Below are 21,374 nucleotides of genomic sequence, written 5' to 3'. Positions count from 1 at the left end.
TGATCAGTGTGAAAAGAGTTTTGATCAACAAGAAAACCTTGAAGTCCATTTGAGAACTCATAGAGAGAAACCCTACTCATGCTCTGAGTGTGGAAAGAGTTTTCCTCAAAAACGGTACTTTGAAGTCCACATGAGAATTCACTCTGGAGAGCTACCCTACACATGCCCTCAGTGCGGAAATAGGTTTAATTATAAGCAACGCTTTGAAGACCACATAAGAGTTCACACTGGAGAGAAGCCTTTCACCTGCCAGCAATGTGGAAGAAGTTTCAACCGAAAGGGATCCCTTAACCGACACATGAGCGTTCACTTTGGAGAGAAACCATTTGTATGTGGTCACTGCGGAAAGAGTTTCAGAATTAAAGCAGCACTTAAATACCACATGGGGTATCACACATGAGAGATCTGTATTTGTAAGGTATCAGTGTGACATGAGTCATAATAACACCAGAGAGAAGTCTTTGTCTTTGCTGTGCTATCACTGTAGAAAGATTTGCAGAAACAAGACAAAAGTAAAATGTGTAATTGCATTAATGGTTGGAGTATTGATGGTAATATTTAATAGTAAAGAGCCGAGGAATAAAGTGAAAAAATGAAAATGGTATGTGAGCAATGATTTTTTTGAAGTTGCAATCAAATAGGTAATGAAATATAGAGGTGTGGAGTAATAACTGGGGTCCATTAAGTGTGAACACGGGAATATAGGAGGAAATGTAAAAAGCTGAATACTTACAGATGACTAGAGAGTATTGTGTTCTCACCTGAGCTATTTTACTCATTTGGTTTCATAATGGAGTCTTCAATGGTAAGCAATATGGGTAATTTTCCATCAGTAAGGTCCAGTAAAATACCACCACACCAGAGCGACTCATTCTCAGTGTCAGGAGCATTGTGAAGGACTGAATTACCTCTGCTCCTGCAATTTATATCAGGACTGCCATGATGTATTCACATTTTAAGAACTTTTGTAGCCATACGAAGAGAATAAACTGGTTTTATAAGTGAAGCTGGTAATGCTGTTTTTGAGTTTATTCATTATCTGCTGACATCTTAATAGATTTAATAGTCTTTTATTTGCAGTCGATTTCAGACCATTGCTCTTCAGCCAGACCCCGAGACAATGGAGGCACCATTTTATAATTTCTAGGTAAACTGAGCAGCGCATCAAAACACACCGCAAGTGCTCATGGTCGTTATTTGTAATGATCTATCAGCATTACTCCCTCTATTATTTTATCTAGAGCACTAACTGTAAGCCCTTCTCGTGTGCGTTACTTCTCTATAAAGAAACCAAGCAACATTAAACGTAAAATGCATTGATACTTTGCAAGAAAAAACAACAACACTGCAAATATACCTGTTTGTTCAAACCAATTTTGTCACAAAACTTTTTTTCCCCAACTACATTTAGCAGTAATTTGCAGTTTAAGAGCATTTTAAAATAAACATAATTGGTATAATGGCATTAAAACAAAATTACCCACCCTTTTGCCATTTAGGGCAAGCAAACTGAGATTAATGACCACTGGTCTAGCTAGTAAACCAGCATTTTCATTCTGTTCTCAAGCAAAATAAAGCTCATTTTAAAAGAAGAACAACAACAAAAATTCAAAAGAAATGTGATATGTAATGTACACAAGTTCCCTATCAGTCGGTCTCTTCGACGTCTCGTCGAGACCGACGAATTGGGATATCGCCTGGATAGACCAATCTACTTCGTGTGTATACAAACGAGCCAATGAATATTGGCATGCATGATTGCAGCCAGCTGCGGCTGATCATAGCGTGAGCATATAACGCGCAGCAGGTGCATGCATCATCAAGCTTTCGCTTCGGAGCTGGACCATTCTGTGTGGGACGAGTCAGAAGCAACACTTACCTCCTTTTCTTCTCTTTTGTGTTGGCGGCACGGCGCTTCAGCGGCGTGGTCTTCCGTGTCGAGTGGAAGCACACAGCTGGTTTCACCATCCACCTTCTGTGTTGCTGCGGCCATTTCCCCTGTGCGCCTCAGCACTAAAAGAGCAAATTCCTATAAGAAACAATTTCCTAAAGAGTGAATTTCTAAAGGAGCTTCACGGGTTGAGCGTCTTTTTAAAGACGAGGCGTCATGCCTTTCTCCCCGTGCGTTTCTGGATGCGGCCGTTTCCTGGCGCCGGGTGATGGCCACGCACACTGCCTCACGTTTTCTGGGCTTTCAACACGCTGAGGCAGCGTTCGTGGATGAGTCATGTCCCCATTGTGGGAGAATGACCATCATGGAGCTGCGGACCAGACTCCGTTTCCTGCAAAGGGGCGGGGTTCCAGTTCCTCTGCCCAGAACGAACGTTCCTCCAGGCAAACGCCGGGGGGCGTTGTCGCTGGAAGCAGAGGGCTGCCCGGTCTGTCGGTGACGGTGAGGAACTCCCCGCCCATTCCATCGGCGGGGGCTCCTCCTTCCACCGACGCTCCGTCGCCACCGGGGCTCTCAGAGGAGCGGGTTGGACCTCCCTTAGGGGTACCACCCGTTACTTTTGGGGCCCCCCTCGACGAACAGATGTCGGTCGCGGCATCGGGGGGAGAGCCAGACCTCTCTGAGGAGGAGGACGGCACACTGTCGTCCACTGGGCGATCAGCGGTGCCCGATACTGACCCGGAGATGATGGCTATGCTTGCCCGGGCCGCCGAGAGGGTAGGGCTTGAATGGAATCCACCATCACATCCCGACCCCTCTCGGCTGGATGATTGGTATCTCGGGGTGGCCCGCGCTGGTTCTCAGCGTCCCACCCCGGTGCCTTTTTTCCCGGAGGTGCATGAAGAGCTCACCCGAACGTGGACGGCACCTTTCACTGCCCGAAACCGCTCGAGTGGGACTTCCTCCCTCACCACCCTCGATGGCGGACCAGCGCGGGGATACACGGCGGTCCCGCCGGTGGAGCGTGCGGTTGCGATGCAACTGTGTCCGGGCGCCGCTTCCACTTGGCGGGGCAACAATCCGTCGCTCCCGTCCCGGGCCTGTAGGCACTCGTCGGCTCTGATCGGCAGTGCCTATGCGGCCTGCGGCTCCGCTGGTTCCGCCTTACACGCTATGGCGTTGTTACAGGTACATCAGGCTCAGGCACTGAAGGACCTGTACGAGGGTGGTCACGACCCAGAAGTTCTTCGTGAACTTCGTATCGCCACGGACCTCGCGCTACGTGCGACGAAGGTGACCGCGCGGTCTCTGGGTCGTGCCATGTCCACCATGGTGGTCCAGGAACGCCATCTCTGGCTGTGTCTGGCTGATATGAGGGACTGCGATAAGACCAGGTTCCTCAACGCTCCGGTGTCCCAGACCGGCCTCTTCGGCGACGCTGTGGAGAACTTTGCCCAGCAGTTTTCCGCAGCCAAGAAGCAGACTGAGGCCATCAGTCACATCCTGCCCCGGCGTACAGCTGCTGCCTCCACCCGTCCGCCGGCGGCACCCCAGTCTGCTCGTCGCCGAGGGCGGCCCCCGGCTTCCGCTCCACAGCAGCCACCGCAGCAGCCTTCACAACGGCGCCGTGGAGCCGGTCGCCGGGCAGCCGCCCAGCCCGTCCAGGCCCCCACAAAGACCAGTGGGAAGCGCAAGAGCAAGAGACCCTGAGACGGGCGACCCAGAGATGGAGGATGCTGCTCTTCGGGAGATGGTGACCGCACCACTCCCTCCCCCGGAGGAGGGCCGGGCGGAGAATCTTTTGTTTGTTTTTTCCCCGCCACCGACCGTCAGGTTTCTCTATCTCTGGGTCACCAGGTGGGACTGCGGGGAGTGCGCAGGCCACCCCTGCGCCTCACCCGTCCTCCCCCTTCGCCAGTGAGCGACGATGGGCGGTTCGAGAGCACGGCAAAACGGACTACTCACGCACCATCGGCTCATACGCAGGTAAGCGTCTCACACACACTACATACAGACGCTCTGACCCCGCCCCGGTCCGGCAACGAGACTGTGAGGCAGGGTCCCTGCCCCCCTCTTCGCTGCTCCCCCGCGGGTACAGCGGTGGTCCCCCTTGTGCCGCTTGTTCACTTTCTGGGAGCCTGGAAAGAGCTTCCCAGCCTATCTTGCTGGCTCCTTCGGACCATCACTTTCGGCTATGCGATTCAGTTCGCCCGGCGCCCTCCCAAATTCAGAGGTGTCCACTTCACCTCAGTCAGGGCCGCAGATGCTCCCATCTTGCGTGCAGAGATCGCTTCCTTGCTGGCGAAGGAAGCGATACAGCCGGTCCCTCCAGCCGATATGAAGACAGGCTTCTACAGCCCGTACTTCATAGTACCCAAGAAAAGCGGCGGGCTTTGACCGATCTTGGATCTGCGCACTTTGAACCGAGCCATTCACAGGCTACCATTCAAGATGCTCACTCAGAAACACATTTTCAGATGTGTCCGTCCCCAAGATTGGTTTGCAGCGATCGACCTGAAGGACGCGTACTTTCATGTCTCAATCCTTCCGCGCCACAGACCTTTTCTGCGGTTCGCGTTCGAAGGCAGGGCATATCAGTACACGATCCTGCCCTTCGGGCTGTCCCTCTCCCCCCGTGTCTTCACGAAGGTCACGGAGGCAGCCCTTGTTCCTCTCAGAGAACAAGGCATTCGCATCCTCAACTACCTCGACGACTGGCTCATTCTAGCACAGTCTCGGGACCAGCTATGCGAACACAGGGATCAGGTGCTCTCACACCTCAGCCGGTTGGGTCTTCGGGTCAACTGGGAAAAGAGCAAGCTCTCTCCAACACAGAGAATCTCTTTTCTCGGTATGGAACTGGACTCGGTCAGCCAGACAGCACGCCTCACGCAGGAATGTGCTCAGTCAGTGTTGAACTGCCTAGATACGTTCAAGAGCAGGTCAGCGGTCCCACTGAAACAATTTCAGAGGCTCCTGGGGCATATGGCAGCAGCAGCGGCAGTTACACCGCTGGGGCTACTCCATATGAGACCGCTTCAACACTGGCTTCATGGCCGAGTCCCGAGGAGAGCGTGGCTTCGCGGCTCTCACCGGGTTCAGATAACACCGGCTTGCCGCCAAACTTTCACCCCGTGGTCAGACCTCTCATTCCTACGGGCAGGAGTACCCATGGAACAGGTCTCCAGGCATGCTGTGGTACACACAGATGCCTCCACCACCGGGTGGGGAGCCACGTACGACGGACAGGCAGTTTCAGGGGTTTGGACGGGCCCCCAGCTGACTTGGCACATCAACTGCCTCGAGTTGCTTGCAGTACGTCTCGCCCTGCTCCGCCTCAAGGGGCACCTACGTGGCAAACACGTGCTGGTCCGTACGGACAATATTGCGACCGTTGCGTACATCAACCGGCAAGGCGGTCTACGCTCCCGTCGCAACTCGCCCGTCATCTCCTCTTGTGGAGTCAGAAGCATCTGAGGTCGCTTCGTGCCATTCACATTCCCGGGTTGCTCAACCGTGCGGCCGACGAGCTCTCACGAGCTGCGCTTCCCGGAGAGTGGAGACTCCACCCCCAGTCGGTTCAGCTAATTTGGAGATGCTTCGGCGAGGCTCAAGTAGATCAAGCCCCCTCAGGCTGAGAGCACACTCGACTAGGAGTGTTGCATCCTCCTGGGCATTGGCTCGTGGCGCCTCGCTAAATGACATTTGTAGAGCGGCGGGCTGGGCGAGCCCTAACACGTTCACGAGGTTCTATAGCCTTCGTGTAGACACAGTCTCCTCCTGTGTTCTCACCTCAAACGGGTAGGCACAGAGAGGCCTCGGGTCGGCTTGCTATACTGCTCCAGAGTAACCTAAGATGAGCCAAACTCTTTAGCCAAACAATAAAATAGAAACCGAAAATCACTCATCGTAACTTCTGAGGGTTTAATTAGAAGATTTACTTAAAAGCTGCTTATAAATTCTCTAGCGTGAAGATAAATATGACAGATTGTGTGTTTTTTTAAAGGAGCTAAAGTTTTTTAATAATTATATGGTAGTTATGATAAATGCACTACAATATATGTTACAAATAATTGTTTTTAACAAAAACAATTATTTGTTATAGCTATAATTAATGGCTAAAATTGGAAGGAAATGCATTTAATAGAGACAGATCAGTAGCAGTATTTGTATCGATGAGACTGGTCTTCAGTAACAAGAGGCTACTTGGTGGGAAGATGCCAATAAGCCCCATATTTTAAATGTACAATCTTTATGTTGTTTTACATTCCATTTACATTTTTTAATTTGGAGATTTAATGTGAAATTGTTTATTGCCAAATAGTTTTTAATTAATTGCCAGCACTAGTCTAAATGTTTTGATGTCTGTTGCTTTGTGCCATTAAACTGCTGTTTACTTACATTTTTCTTATTTGACCTCAGACCTGATGGCCCTGAAAGAGGAGAGTCAAGAACTCAATGAAACAGAAGAGAAAGATCAAAATGAGAAACATGATTTCAAAACTGAAGAAAAATCAATTAGTTGCTCACAGAATAAAAAGACTTCCTCACCAGAAATAAATAAAAAAACACAAAGTACAAACCCTAATTCTAACATGAGAATTCACACTGGAGAGAGACCTTACAGCTGCCAACAGTGTAGAAAAAAGAGTTTTACGCATAAACATAACCTTACTGTCCACATGAGAACTCACACTGGAGAGAGGCCTTTCATCTGCAAACTGTGTGGGAATAGTTTTACACGGAAACAATACCTTAATATCCACATGAGAATTCACACCGGAGAGAAACCTTACTCCTGCAAACAGTGTGGGAAGAGTTTCTCACAAAAAGGAGTTCTTAAGACTCACATGAAAATTCACACCGAAAAGAAGCCGTTCATATGTCCTCAGTGTGGAAAGAGTTTTACACTGAAAGGTACACTTGATGCCCACATGAAAATTCACACTGGAGAGAAACCTTTCACCTGCCCTCAGTGTGGAAATAGTTTCACATATAAAGCAAGTCTTAAGATTCACTTGAGCACTCACACTGGAGAGAAACCTTTTACCTGTGAAGAGTGTGGAAAGAGTTTCACGCATAAAGTAAACCTTAAGACTCACATGAGAGTTCACACTGGAGAGAAACCGTAAGTGTCTTCAGTGTGGAAAGAGTTTCGCATATAAATAGGGATGCACCGATCCTTATCGGCCGATAATGCTTGCGCGTTTTGTCAGTAAAGCCGGTTCTGTAATCAGCGGTAAATGCCATCAGGTGCGTGATTTCACGTTGAGCCGTATATACTACACATAGCCGTTGTTCACTGACGAGCTGCGCACATTCACACTGATAATGAACATTGATTTGCGCAGCTCGTCGGTAAACAACGGCTATGTGTAGTATATACGGCTCAACGTGAAATCACACACCTGATGGCATTTACCGCTGATTACAGAACCGGCTTTACTGACAAAACGCGCAAGCATTATCGGCCGATTCGTATCGGTGCATCCCTACATATAAAGGAAACCTTAAGATTCACATGAGAGTTCACACTGGAGAGAAAGCGTACAAGTGTCTTCAGTGTGAGAAGAGTTTCACATGTCAAAGCAACATGAAACGTCATTTGCAAACTCATTCTGGGAAGAAACTGCCGTTTTCTTCAATGCAAGAAGAGGTTTAGAAAGAGTGATTTCTATAATCATCTATCATTTATTTTGAAATAACGAGAGTGTAACGAGAAAAAAGCTGTGTGAAATCAAGGCTGTTCACACCGGAGCTGAATGTGGGCTGCATCTGATCACCTTCATGCAACCTTCAGATTTATGCTATACCATGAGGCTTTTTATTTTTAATTATTTTTTTTTTGTTGTACTTCTGAGGCCATACCTGACCATCTGCTTTACTGTAGTTTCAAATATTGAGTGATTACAGTAGATTCTCTCAAATTTTGACTATGTAGAGACAATTACTCAATTCTCTGAATCAAAATATTAGTCACACTTTTACCTTGCTGGGAAAAGCAAAGCAACTGGAAGATTATAAATGAATTGACATCAACTCACAAAATGACTTGTTCGCATTGATTTTAAGTGTATTTTAGCTTTTTGTTTAGTTGATCTCAATTTAATGTTGTAATATCTGTTTACATTTATGGACTTTATCAGGAGAGGCATGGAAATATTATACAAGTTTTTTTTTTTTTTTATCTCCACAGTTCACTCTTAGTTGTGCCTCCAGTAGCCTGTATGTAACAGTAGATATATGTTTCCTTTCTAATTCATTTGCTACAATAAACAATATTCAGCAGTTGGCCTTCAATCATTTTCTTGTTAATTATACATTAAAGAATGTATTCAATATATGTATATATATATATATATATATATATATATATATATATATGAAATATCTATATCTATATATCTATATATACTTCAAACACTTCATAGAATTGTCAATCGCACAGCATTGTTTCTGTTGCCAAATTACACAGTTTGGTCATTTTTAACCGTACACTGCTCACACAGTGGGTAAAACTCTTCACTCTTTGCTCTTTCAAAGTCACACACAGTACTTTAAGAACCTATCAGTTCTCATCATGTGGTCCACTTCTTTTTGTTTAACTTATAGCCTTATATCATTTTTACCTTCATAGTGTCATGACTGTGTATATGCAACGAGATGGGAATTAAACGAAAGTTTTTTTAACAAAGGGTGATCCAGACAGGCAAGCAGGGGAACATACATCGAACACAGTGTAAAGACATTTTAGACCCGTCGAAAAGGAAGGGACAAGCAGGAACTTAAATACACAGGATAATTAAACTCAGTCCATAAATGTGACATAACTCCCGGAAGGCGTGTCTCGCGCCTCAACAATCAACCGGGGAGGGGCCATTGTTGATCAGGAAGCTCAGAAAGCCATGCATATCATGGAGCTCAGGAAGCCATATCGGAGCAGACAGTTCAGGAAGCCAAGGCGGATTGGGGAACTTGGTGAGCCATGGCAGAGTGGACAGTTCAGGAGGCCATGGTGGAGCAGACAGTTTAGAAAAAAAACATGCAAATTCTATTATAAAACAAAACATGAAGAAAAAATTATCTAATTTGCTATTATTTTACTGCAAATTAAGAAAAATAAATATATTACGCTGTTCAAAAAATAGCAGTGTCTGCATTTTACTTTACAAAGTCAAACATTTACTGAATAAACTGAACAAATTTTGTAGATTTAGCTTTCTTGTCAAGTCAAGTCACCTTTATTTATATAGCGCCTTTTACAATACAGATTGTGTCAAAGCAACTGCACAGTATTTAAACAGCACAATAGTGTGTAAGTAACGCATTATTGTAACAATCAATTTTCAGTTAAAGGCAGTTCATCAATGAATTCAGTGATATCATCGTCAGTTCAGTTCAAATAGTATACGATATCGCTGGAAAATGTCCCCAACTAAGCAAGCCAGAGGCGACAGCGGCAAGGAACCAAAACTCCACAGGTGACAGAAATGGAGAAAAAAACCTTGGGAGAAACCAGGCTCAGTCGGGGGACCAGTTCTCCTCTGGCCAGACCAAACAACAGTTTGTACCAATGTCTGATTGTAGAGAACTCATCAGGATCCTGTGGTGTAGCGCCGATGGCCGTCAAGGTTGGCGAGGTCTTTATTGATGATCCGCCTTGGAGCTCATCTGGTTGACATCCACGGCTATTGAAGTCATCTCCAGGTGGTGATCCATGATCTAAGCTGGGTACGGACTGGATCCGGGGGACTGGAGTGACCATCTGATCTGGATACAGGCTGGGTCTGGAGGCTACGGTGACCTCGGAATAAGAATGAAACAGACTAATATTAGCGTAGATGCCATTCTTTTTACGATGCAACGAGTGCATCAGGTGTTATGGGAGGTGTTTTCGGTTCCGGTTGACCTAATTAATGCAGCCTAACAATCCTTTAACGGATTTGAATTATAGAAATGTGTTAATGATTTTATGTGTAAGCCAGGTTACCCAGGTGAAAAAAAAATATACTTAAATGCAATGAAAATACATTTAAATACTCGCAAATACATTTTTAGTACATTGTTATTTTTTTGTGTTAAAAAAGTGTGATGTTTATACACTATAAATTAGAGATGCACCGATCGATCGGCATCCGATCGTAATCGACCGATAGGGGCGCTATCGGTTTTGATCGGAGTTCTCAAAATAGATCAGAGCAGGCCGATCAGATGACGTTTACAACAACAATCAGCCGCCAGAGCATTCATTCTCACTTCTCAGACTAGGTTGTTCTAATGGGCGTGGCTGTCTCTACAACGCATTAACACTGAAGATGGCGTCGCCGGTATGGGTTTTTTACAACGTGTCCGAGAAGGACAACAGATTTGCCGTTTGCAAGGTGTGTGCAAAGGAGATACCCCGAGGAGGAGTGCTACAAAAGAATTTCAACACAACTAACATGATAAGACACTTGAAAGTTTCTCACATTAAGGAGTATACAGAGTTTACAAATTTAGCTTCTGATAAGGCAGAGAAAGAAAAAGAGCGTGCAGCAGCAAGGCCGTTAACTCAGCTGACTGTAACAGAGACATATAAACGACAGCAACCCTACAGCAATGACAGCAAGAAAAAGAAAGAACTGAATCATAAGGTAATGGAATTTATATGCCTTGACCATCAGCCGCTTTCTGTTGTAGAAGACATCGGGTTTAACCGCCTCGTTAACTGCTTGGATCCACGGTACACGCTGCCTAGTCGTAAATATTTCACGGATGAATGCCTGCCGGAGCTATACCAAACTATACGCAGTCACACCCAAAGCCTTATGCAGGACGACAAGATTGTGTCAGTCGGCTTCACGAGTGATATTTGGAGTTCTAGTGTGAGTACCATGTCGATGCTGAGTCTAACCGCACAGTTTATTGATGAAAAGTTCGACCTGAAGAGAGTTGTGCTTCACTCACAAGAGTTTCCCGGGTCACACACGGCGGATGCCATCGCTAAAGCTTTCACAGACATGTTCCAAGCATGGGGGATCCCAAAGCGAAAAGTACACGTTATCCTACGTGATAATGCGAGTAACATGGCGAAGGCTATGAGGGATGCTGGTTTACCAAGCCTACCGTGCATGGCGCACACACTCCAGCTCGTCGTGAATGAGGGCATTTTGGCACAGCGTGCAGTCACTGATGTCATAGCAACTGGGCGACGCATGGTCGGTCATTTTAAGCATTCACCGCTTGCTTACTCCAGGCTATACGACATCCAGAAAGAAAGCAACCCCCAGCACCCCAAACGGCTACAACAGGATGTCCCCACCCGGTGGAACAGTACTGTTGCCATGCTAAAAAGTTTACTGGAACAGAAACGGGCCCTTTGCAATTATGCAGCCGACTATGATCTGCCCATTTTCACCGCCAGCCAGTGGAAATTAATTGAAAATCTGATTTCACTGCTTGACCCATTTGACGAGCTCACACGCAAGATAAGCGAATCAACTGCATCAGCTGCATATGTCATTCCATCCATCAAAGCCTTAACTCGTCTTCTTGAGAAAACAGAAGAGACTGACCAAGGTGTAAAAACCACCAAAGCCACGCTCTTGGAATCTGTCAAGAAGAGATTCAAGGACATTGAATTTGAGCCCCTGTACACGATTGCAACACTCCTTGATCCAAGGTGAGAATAAGTTTATATTCCTGTTGTGTGTGTGAGTGAGAGATTATTATGCTTATATAGCTAAAGGGGGCTTTGTTTAAAGATAAAATGTAACAATATTTTGTCTTTTTCTATCCTGTAGTGTAGAATGGCTTGCATTTCCTTCAAATTTGATTTAAAAATAAGCAGTTAATAGAAACTAATATAGAATAGATTAAACAAGTTAGGACTGTGCTATGAGGCCAGCTAAGCCCATGATTAATCAAAACAACTTAGGCATGACCTATGAAATCCATCATGAGAAATTAATTAATGATTAGTTTTGTCTTTTGTTTTCTTCTAATAAAAAGGTATAAAGACAGGTTTTTCCACACCGCACTCAAGCCACAGATACACAGGCTGCTCTCTGACACCATTGGCCAGGTCACTACAGCAGAGCAACAGGTTGGTGAGGGGAGTTCTGCAGCGAGCGGCTCCGAGCCCCCACAGAAAGTACCACGGACCGGCTTGGGCTTGCATGCTATGTATGCTGAACTGTTGGCTGAAGATGGACAAAATGAAGCTGCTACTGCTGACATCAATGCAGCAGTATCATCACAGATTTCTCTTTACCTATCAGAGCCAGTTATCCCAGATAACAAGCAGCCACTTGATTTTTGGAAGGCCAATGAAGGCCGCTTTCCTGCTCTCGCACAGGCAGCACGATCCTATCTGTGTTCACCTTGCACAAGTGTAGATAGCGAGCGTCTTTTTAGTACAGCAGGACTTATTATGGACGAGAAGAGGAGCAGGTTAACTGCAAAAAATGCAGAGATGCTTATATTTTGCAAGGCAAATCTGCCATTTATGCTGCTTAATCAGAAGTAAGCTTTGAGTAAAAGGTGCTAAAAGGAGGAGACATAACAGCCTACAGAATAAGCTATCTTTATTTATTTTTACTTTTGTATTTTACTGTGCACTTTATTGCCCATGGCTCTCTCCCTACTCCTCTCAAAAGGGCACAGAAACTACCTCGACTGAAATAGATATGCTTACAGCTATTGCTAAAATAGTTTTTATTTTTATTTTTTTATTATTATTACTAATGTGATCTTGTTTGCACATTTTTGTCTGTTATCTCCCACATGCACACAAATTGTCTTGAAACTAAATAATTTTATAATATATTATTTTGCCTGTAGCCTATTTATGTTGCAGTTTGAGTTTATTTTTTGACAGGAAAGCTACAGTATAAGCTCAAAGTTGAATGTGTAAGAGGGTGTCTCTAAAGATAATGTTGCAGTTGCACATGTTGTTCTTATAATGTTGTACACATAATTACTGCCAAAAGACAGTTTAAGATACTTACTCTATGTAAGCTGAGTCCAAGTTGTCTCTGAGAGTCTCAATGTTAAATACTGAAATTTGCCTCAGCCTGCAATAAAACTGGTCAATTCATGATACTTTCTCATTTCCTACTTTTTATACTAATAATAAAATGTCAATGTTTGTACATGAGACAACAATATTGAAGAATTTATGGATTTGACGCTGTGATCGGTAATATCGGGATCGGCAGATACTGCTTTTGGTGATCGGTGATCGGCCCCCAAAATCCAGATCGGTGCATCTCTACTATAAATACACTAATTAAAAGTATGTTTATACTTCAGTAGGACTTAAGTACACTTGAAAAAAGTATACTAAATACCAGTAATACTTAAATAAATTTTTAGTGTACTAAAATAAAGTATACTACAGAAAACACATGCAAAAGAGTTTTATTAGTGTGTTTTTCAAAAGTGTGCTTTATATGCTTTAAACATTAGTTGATTATTAGTAGACTGTTTACATACTAATCCTAAGTTTAAAATAAGTTAATATATAAAAAATCTATTAGTAATGTATTGTAGTAGAAGTATATTTCTCAAAAGTTGTACTTAAGTACACTTAATATGAATGCACTATAAGCCTTAACACTTAAATTGATTTTGAGTGTGGTAATTTTAAGTTATATTAAATTGATTTTATTAAAAATCTATTAGTAATGTATTGTAGTAGAAGCACATTTTCTCAAAAGTTGTACAAAAGTACACTTAATATGAATGCATTATTAGCACTAACACTTAAACTGATTTTGAGTGTGGTAATTCTCCCAGGTTAAAAAAAAGTGCACTAAAATACACTTTATTTAAGTATACTTAGAGCACTTTTAGTACATTACTGAAAAGTGTACTATTTTCGCACACTAATTTTGTACTTATTGTACTAAAAAATAGTATTAAGTATATGTTAAGATAAACTTAATATCATCTAAGTGTACTCAACTGTGCTATTTTGAGACACCATGAAATTGAACTAAAATGTGCTTTTAACATACTATATCTGTATTTAAAAAAATATATTTAGTTACAACTAGAAATACACTTGAACCCTACTTTTGAACATTTATAAATATATTTATGACTAATTTAAAGTATAGCAATAATATATTAAAAGAATATACAAAGTGTGAAAAAAGTGTGCTAAAATACAATTTAAGTACACTTAGTGCACTTCCCTAATGTACTTAAAGTGCTCTATTTTCGGCCACTAATTTTGTACTCAATATACTAAAAGTTATTCTTAAGTATATGTTAAGATAAACTTAAAATCATCTAAGTGTACTCAACTGTGCTATTTTGAGACACCATGAAGATGAACTAAAATGTGCTTTTAACATACTATCTCAGCATTTCCAAAAAATGTATTTTGTTACCACTTCTAATAGGATTGAAACATATTTCATAAGCCTTTAAATATACTAATTATACATAAAAAATAAACTTACTGATTATTTAAAATACATGAATAATATATAACAAATGTATACAAAGCGTATTTATAATGTATTGCCCAGATATGTTTATCAATAAAAAATACATTTCTTAATTATTTAAAATGCATGAATAATATATGATAAATCTATACAAAGTGTATGTCACGCCCTTGGACTGTCTGTTTGGTTTCTCCCATGCCCTTTTTTGGTCTTCCTGCTCATTAGTGTGATCCCCTCCACCTGTTGTTGTAATTATCTCCCCTTTATTAGGGCCCGAGCCCAAAAGGGCGAAGGCCCTATTGTTCTTCTAAGGGTTCTTATTTTTAGAGCCCGAGCCCAAAAGGGCGAAGGCCCTATTGTTCTTCTAAGGATTCTTATTAGGGCCCGAGCCCAAAAGGGCGAAGGCCCTATTGTTCTTCTAAGGGTTCTTATTAGGGCCCGAGCCCAAAAGGGCGAAGGCCCTATTGTTTTTCTAAGGATTATTATTATTAGGGCCCGAGCCCAAAAGGGCGAAGGCCCTATTGTTCTTCTAAGGATTCTTATTAGGGCCCGAGCACCGATGGTGTGAGGACCCTATTGAATCTGCTCCGTTTATTATTATTATTATTATTCTTATCCGGAATGAATCGCATTTTTAAGGGCCTAAACTTACCCGAAAACTAACGAAACTTTGCACACACATCAGACCTGGCGAAAATGGACGTTTGATATGGGTTGCAGAAGTGGGTGTGGCAAAATGGCTCAATAGCGCCACCTTTACACGTTCCGCGGTGTGCGCATTCAGCTGTGATTATCGTACATGCACAAAAATTGGTACACACATGTAACTCACCAATACCTACAAAAAAGCCTCTTGAGATAAAATCCGAAACTCAACAGGAAGTTGGTTATTATTAATTTTCTCAGCAAAATTTGTGTCATTTTTGCCATTTTCAGGTGACATACTTGAACGAACTCCTCCTAGAGATTTATTCCAATCAACACCAAATTTGGTGAGTCTAATCTAAAGCCCTTTGTGACGTTAAATTGTGAAGATCTAGAGTTTTCATCGGAGGGCGTGTCCGTGGCGGCCTCGCAAATTTCGATGTTTCGCCATGAAAAAGGAAGTTGCTATAACTTAGGCATAAAATGTCCGATCTGTCCCAAACTTCACATGTGTGATAACACTCCTGACCTGAAGACATCTACATGCCCATATTCAGTTATAGTCATAGCGCCACCTGCAGGCAACAGGAAGTGTCATGCTGTACTCTACAACCAACTCCTCCTAGAGATTTATACAGATCAACTCCAAAATCGGTCAGTCTAATAAAAAGGCCTTAGCGATGTTAAATTGTAAAGATCTTGAGTTTTCGGTAAAGGGCGTGTCCGTGGCGGCCTGACAAATTTCGAGGTCTCGCCATGGATATAAAACTTGTTATAACTAAGCCATAAAATGTCCGATCTGCCTCAAACTTCACAGGTTTGGTAAGAGTCCTGGCCTGAAGACACCTAAAGGCCAATATTCAGATATTATCATAGCGCCACCTGTTGGCAGTAGGATATATCATATCTTTCACTAACTCAAACATACCAAGGTCAATCTGCACCAAACTTCGTATGTTTGATGAAAGTGCTGGCCTGAACACATCTACATGCAAATAATCAGTTATAGGCATAGCGCCACCAGCTGGCAGCAGGGAATTTGGCACATTTAACTGACTTTGACATATTTCTCCTATTTTTACTGTATTAAAAGCATACTACCCACTATTTGCTGTGTTCCTAAAGCCACCGGTCGGCGGTGAGCCCGTGTGCGAGGGCCCGTTCATCGCTGCTTGCAGCTTTAATTTTTTTTTTTTTTTTTTTTTTTTTTTTTTTTTTTTTTTCAACCGTTGGGGCACTTTTGGGGGCCTTAACATACTCAAAAACTCTTGAAAATTTGCACACACGTCGGAATCTGCCGTCGTCCGGACGCCACAGAGGCTGGGACCCGGGCGTGGTTCAGGGCCTCTACAGCGCCCCCTGGAACACAGTTTGAAAACTTGATGTACTGCGCACACATACTTGCACGTATTGATATGAAACTCGGTACACATATAGAACTCATCGAGCTGAACAACTTTTGTACTCTATGTCATGGGCTCCACGCAACAGGAAGTGAGATAATTAGGGCTGTTTAAAAAGCGCATGCTCTGGAATTTAACGTACTCCTCCCAGGAATTCCATGGGATTGTCACCAAACTCGGTCAGCATGATCTCAAGACATTGGGGACGCTAAATTGCGAGGAGATTTTTGATATCTCGAACGGTTTGGCCGTGGCAAGGCGACAAAGTTATGGCGAGAAATGAGAAACAGGAAGTGTCTAATAACTGTTGCACACATTGCCTGATTCTGATGAAACTTCACCAGTTTGTTCCTTGTATGATGCCGATTCCATAAATGTGACTATTATGAGTCAAAGTTATAGCGCCACCAACTGGCAGCAGGAAACGTGTCATTTTCAAAATGCTTTGAAATCAGCCTCTTAATTTTAATCGATTTTCTTTAAACTTCATCAAAATCATGTCAAAACACGGCCAATAAGAATATGTAAAGGGGTCGATGATAAATCGAATGCTGTTGCCATGGCAACATGTCAAACTTTAAAATTAGATTCCTGTCTTTTCGAGGCAGTTAACATGCTTAGAATTTCATGAAACTCAACACACACATCAATATTTATGATAGTTAGACACTGGCAAAAGGTCATAAATGGGCGTGGAGCAGGCACTCTATAGCGCCATCTTTTGACAAAAGTTGGGGGGTTAGTTTTTCCTACAGTCACCAAACTCTGTACATATATTAATCTCATCAATTTGGACAACTTTCTAAATCAAACTCATTAGCTGAGACCAACAGGAAGCCGGCTATTTTGATTTGAATGTGGATTTTTGGAAAAATCAGGCTGTAAACAAATGCACACTACTTCTAAGAACAACCAGCTGTTCACACCAAACTTTTTTAACATGAAGAGAATATTCTGAAGATGTTAAATTGCGAGCGGATTTTGGATATCTCGAACGGTGTTGACGTGGTGATTTTTTAAAGATGTAGTAGAAAACATAACCCTAATTTTTTATATCTTTAAAGTGCAGCATCCAAACTCTTTAAAACTTTTTTCACACAGAGATCTAATCACTCTGAGCAAGTGCTGGAAATATAAATTTTATACAAGCTTCAATGAATTAAAGAAAATTAAAAAAATAACTCAGAAACCTGCTGTCACTCTGGTGAATGTCTCTACAGTATGTGTGTGTGTTCAGTCAGGCACAGAGAAGCTCATTATTGCAGGGGGGAGGGGTGAGAGGCAGAGAGGGTGACAGAGTAGAGAGTCATCCTACAGACCATCTTTGAACAAAAAATGCACGTATGTAGTACTACTGTATGTAGTGTAATTACATAAATATGTCTGATCTTTGAGAGTCTGATATTTTGAGAAAATATAAAGGGTCACTAAGTCTTTCATTGTTCGTATTTTGCAGTTGTTGTTTTTTATTTATTTTTTACTTAACTGTACCATGAACTTGTCCTATTCAGTCACATAGCAAAAGATTTAAAAAAATACAACTTTTTAGCATGATCAATTTATCTTCATTGATAGACAATATTTACATAGTGTTATTTATTGAATATAAAATAATAATAATAAAACATTAAGACAAACTTTGACAACAAAACAAACGTTACTGTTATCTCTTCAAAACATCTGAAAACCATCATTTTAAGATCAGTTATATATATATATATATATCACCCCGTTAAAATACTCAACTTGATTTTTAAAGATATTTTGAAAGAAAGCGTTTATAGAGCACTTTATTGTGTATTGCTGTACACCCCCATGAACTGTGTTCATGTTCATGTTAATTCACAGTACATAAACTTTATATGAATACTTTTTTTAGCTTAATATTAATTAACATTAATAAATGCTATTTATTTATTGGTCATGTTAACTAATATAGTTAATGCTAACAAATGAAACTGAATGGCAACATTTTATATTTTTTGTGTATGTGTCTGGGTGTTGATTTTAAAGTCTAACCCTTTCAATTCTGTAAACTTAAAATCCAAACTAGCAGATGGTTACTGTGAATGCATGTGCCAACTGGGCACCGTCTTCCTTATTGATTCTTAGTTATGTAGCGCTTAAGAGTGATGTCTTGTAACAGGAGGAGTCACCAGCAAAGCAATATCCACACAAAACTTGTACAGATAGGTAACAATGACATTTAAGCAGAAGTGGTGGACGTAAAGCAAGCAATAATAACATTTTGTTATCATCATGAATCATGTTCTTATCATCATTATCAGAGTATAGGAAAAATTTTGCATATTGGTTCACAGTTGGCATTATCTGAAGTCCTTGCATTGATTGCATTTAATTAAATCAACATTATATTTGGTCAGTCTGATCTTGAGGAATTAGAGATGTTAAATTGTGAAAATCTTGAGTTTTCATTAAAGGGCATGTCCGTGGTGGCCTGACAAAGTTTGATGTTTCCGCATAGACATAGAAGTTGTTATAACTTAGCCATAAAATGTCTGATCTGCCACAAAATTCACAGGTTTGGTAAGAGTCCTGGCCTGAAGACACCTAAAGACTAATATTCAGATATTATCATAGCGCCACTTGTTGGCAGCAGGATATATCATATCTTTCACTAACTCAAACATACCAAGGTCAATCTGCACCAAACTTCATATGTTTGATAATAGTGCTGGCCTGAACACATCTACATGCCAATAATTAGTTACAGGCATAGCGCCACAATCTGGCAGCGGCAAGTTTGGCACATTTAAATGACTTATGACATATTTTTTCTATATTTACTGTAATAAAAGCATACTGCCCACCGTTTGATGATTTCCTGAAGCCACCGGTCGGCGGTGAGCCCGGGTGCGAGGGCCCGTTCATCGCTGCTCGCAGCTTTAATTATTATTTTTTTTTCAATGTTTTGGGTGATTTTGGGGCCCTTAACATACACGAAAACTCTTGAAAATTTGCACACACATTGGAACCTGCGGCCATCAGGGCCGGACAGACTTTGACATGGGGGGGTCACCTGGGGGGGGCGTGGCACAGCGTTAAAAATTGCGACTTTTGAGGGACTCTGGAGCGCACACCAATTGATCTACAGTCACCAAAATTCATACACATATAGACCTCATCGGGCCGACCAACTTCCGTGCTCACAGTCCGTGCTTCACCAAACAGGAAGTCAGCTATTCAGGGATGTCTAAAAAGCGCATGCAATGGAATTTGAAATACTCCTCCTAGACCTTCCAACCGATGGCCACCAAACTCGGTCAGCATGATCTCAAGACATTGGGGACGCAAAATTGCCAGGGGATTTTTGATATCTCGAACGGTTTGGCCGTGGCGGGGCGACAAAGTTATGGCGAGAAATGAGAAACAGGAAGTGTCTAATTACTTTAACACACTTTGTCTGATTTTGACCAAACATCAGCAGTTTGTTCATCTTATGATGCCGATCACAGAGATGTGACTATTAGGAGTCAAAGTTATAGCGCCACCAACTGGCAACACAAAGCGCAACGTTTTCTAAATGCTTTTAAATCAACCTCTTAATTTTACTCAATTTGCTTCAAACTTCATCTCAATAATGTTGAAACACGGCCAATGAGAATCTGTGAATTGCCTTATCGATAACTTTTATCATGTTGCCATGGCAACGTGTCAAACTTTAACTTTAGCTTTTTGTGTTTTGAAGCCACTTAAAATACTCAGAATTTCATGAAACTTCACACACACATCTGTATTAATGATATTTAGACACTGATAAAAGCCCATAAATGGGCGTGGAGCAGGCGCTCCATAGCGCCACCTTTTGACAAAAGTTGGGGGTTTAGTTTGTCCTACAGTCACCAAACTCGGTACATATATTGGACTCATCAAGCCGGACAACTTTCTAATTTACACCCATTAGCTACGACCAACAGGAAGTCAGCTATTTTGATTTGAATGTGGATATTTGGAAAAATCAGGCTGTGGAATTTTATATACTTCTCTCAGGAAAACCAACCAATTCACACCAAACTTTTTTGACATGTTGCCAACATTCTGAAGATTCTAAATTGCGAGCAGATTTAGGATATCTTGAACGGTGTTGATGTGGTGATTGATTGAAATCGGAGTAAAACAAGATAGCCGTAATTTTATTATATCTTTAAAGTGCAGCATCCAAAGTCTTTGAAACTTTTTTCATACAGACTACTAGTCATTCTGATCAGACACCGTTCATTTCATAATTATACAAAGATCTATGAATTAATGAAAATTAAAAAAAACAAATCTGATCCCTCTCTGCTCTGCACTTATGTGTGTGCGTGGTAAGTGGGTGTGTGTTTGTTGAGTGTTAGGGTGAGAGTGGGGAGGGGGGATGGGTGGAAAGAGAGAGTCAGAGAGGATTAGATAGAAGGGAATATTTAAACTCTTGGTTGTTTATTCATTAGGATGTGAATTAGGGCTGGGTATTGTGACCAATTTGGCAATTCGATTCGATTGTTATTTTTATGGTTTCGATTCGATTATATTCGATTCGATATCGATTAGCTATCAATATTTCATTTAAAATGTTAGTTTTGCAGACATGGGATCACTATTTTGATATAAATCCTGGTAACTTAAAACTCCCTTACTTAAGTTTATTACTGAAATACACATCTACATTAATAATAGGGTGCACACAGTTGTTTATTTTAAACAACTTTTATTTTAAATGAATACTGTAACAAGAAGTCATAAATATGTGCATCCAATGTACACCATGTAAACAAACTGCAAAATGCACATTACTGTAAAAAAATAAAAAGACTAAATGTGCAACAGTGAAATCTATTAAGAACTTCAAACATGTTTAAGAAATATTTTTTTTTTCTAAATTCAAATCAGGCCCATCATAAAGCCCTTGTCTGCATATACAAAACATTCTAAATGTCCATAAAACTAACAGATCTTAACTAAAGCCTAATATTTTTTGATCACCAGATTTTTTTTTGC

At 41.8% G+C, this 21,374-nt stretch overlaps 1 protein-coding gene and 1 pseudogene across 1 annotated transcript in view; one reads left to right on the top strand and one right to left on the bottom strand.

Moving 5' to 3' along the window:
• Positions 1–7,023, top strand: part of LOC141334162 (uncharacterized) — a 181,307-nt gene extending 174,284 nt beyond the window's left edge. The window contains exons 6-7 of the mRNA XM_073839293.1: positions 197–345; positions 6,537–7,023. Coding sequence (XP_073695394.1) covers positions 197–345; positions 6,537–7,023 — 636 coding nt within the window. The remainder of the gene's footprint in view (positions 1–196; positions 346–6,536) is intronic.
• Positions 1–21,374, bottom strand: part of LOC141334161 (uncharacterized) — a 336,215-nt pseudogene that overhangs the window by 53,439 nt on the left and 261,402 nt on the right.

This window comes from Garra rufa, chromosome 4 (assembly GCF_049309525.1).
Source record: "Garra rufa chromosome 4, GarRuf1.0, whole genome shotgun sequence".
Taxonomy (NCBI): Eukaryota; Metazoa; Chordata; class Actinopteri; order Cypriniformes; family Cyprinidae; genus Garra; species Garra rufa.
This window is presented reverse-complemented; position numbering and strand designations above follow the sequence as displayed.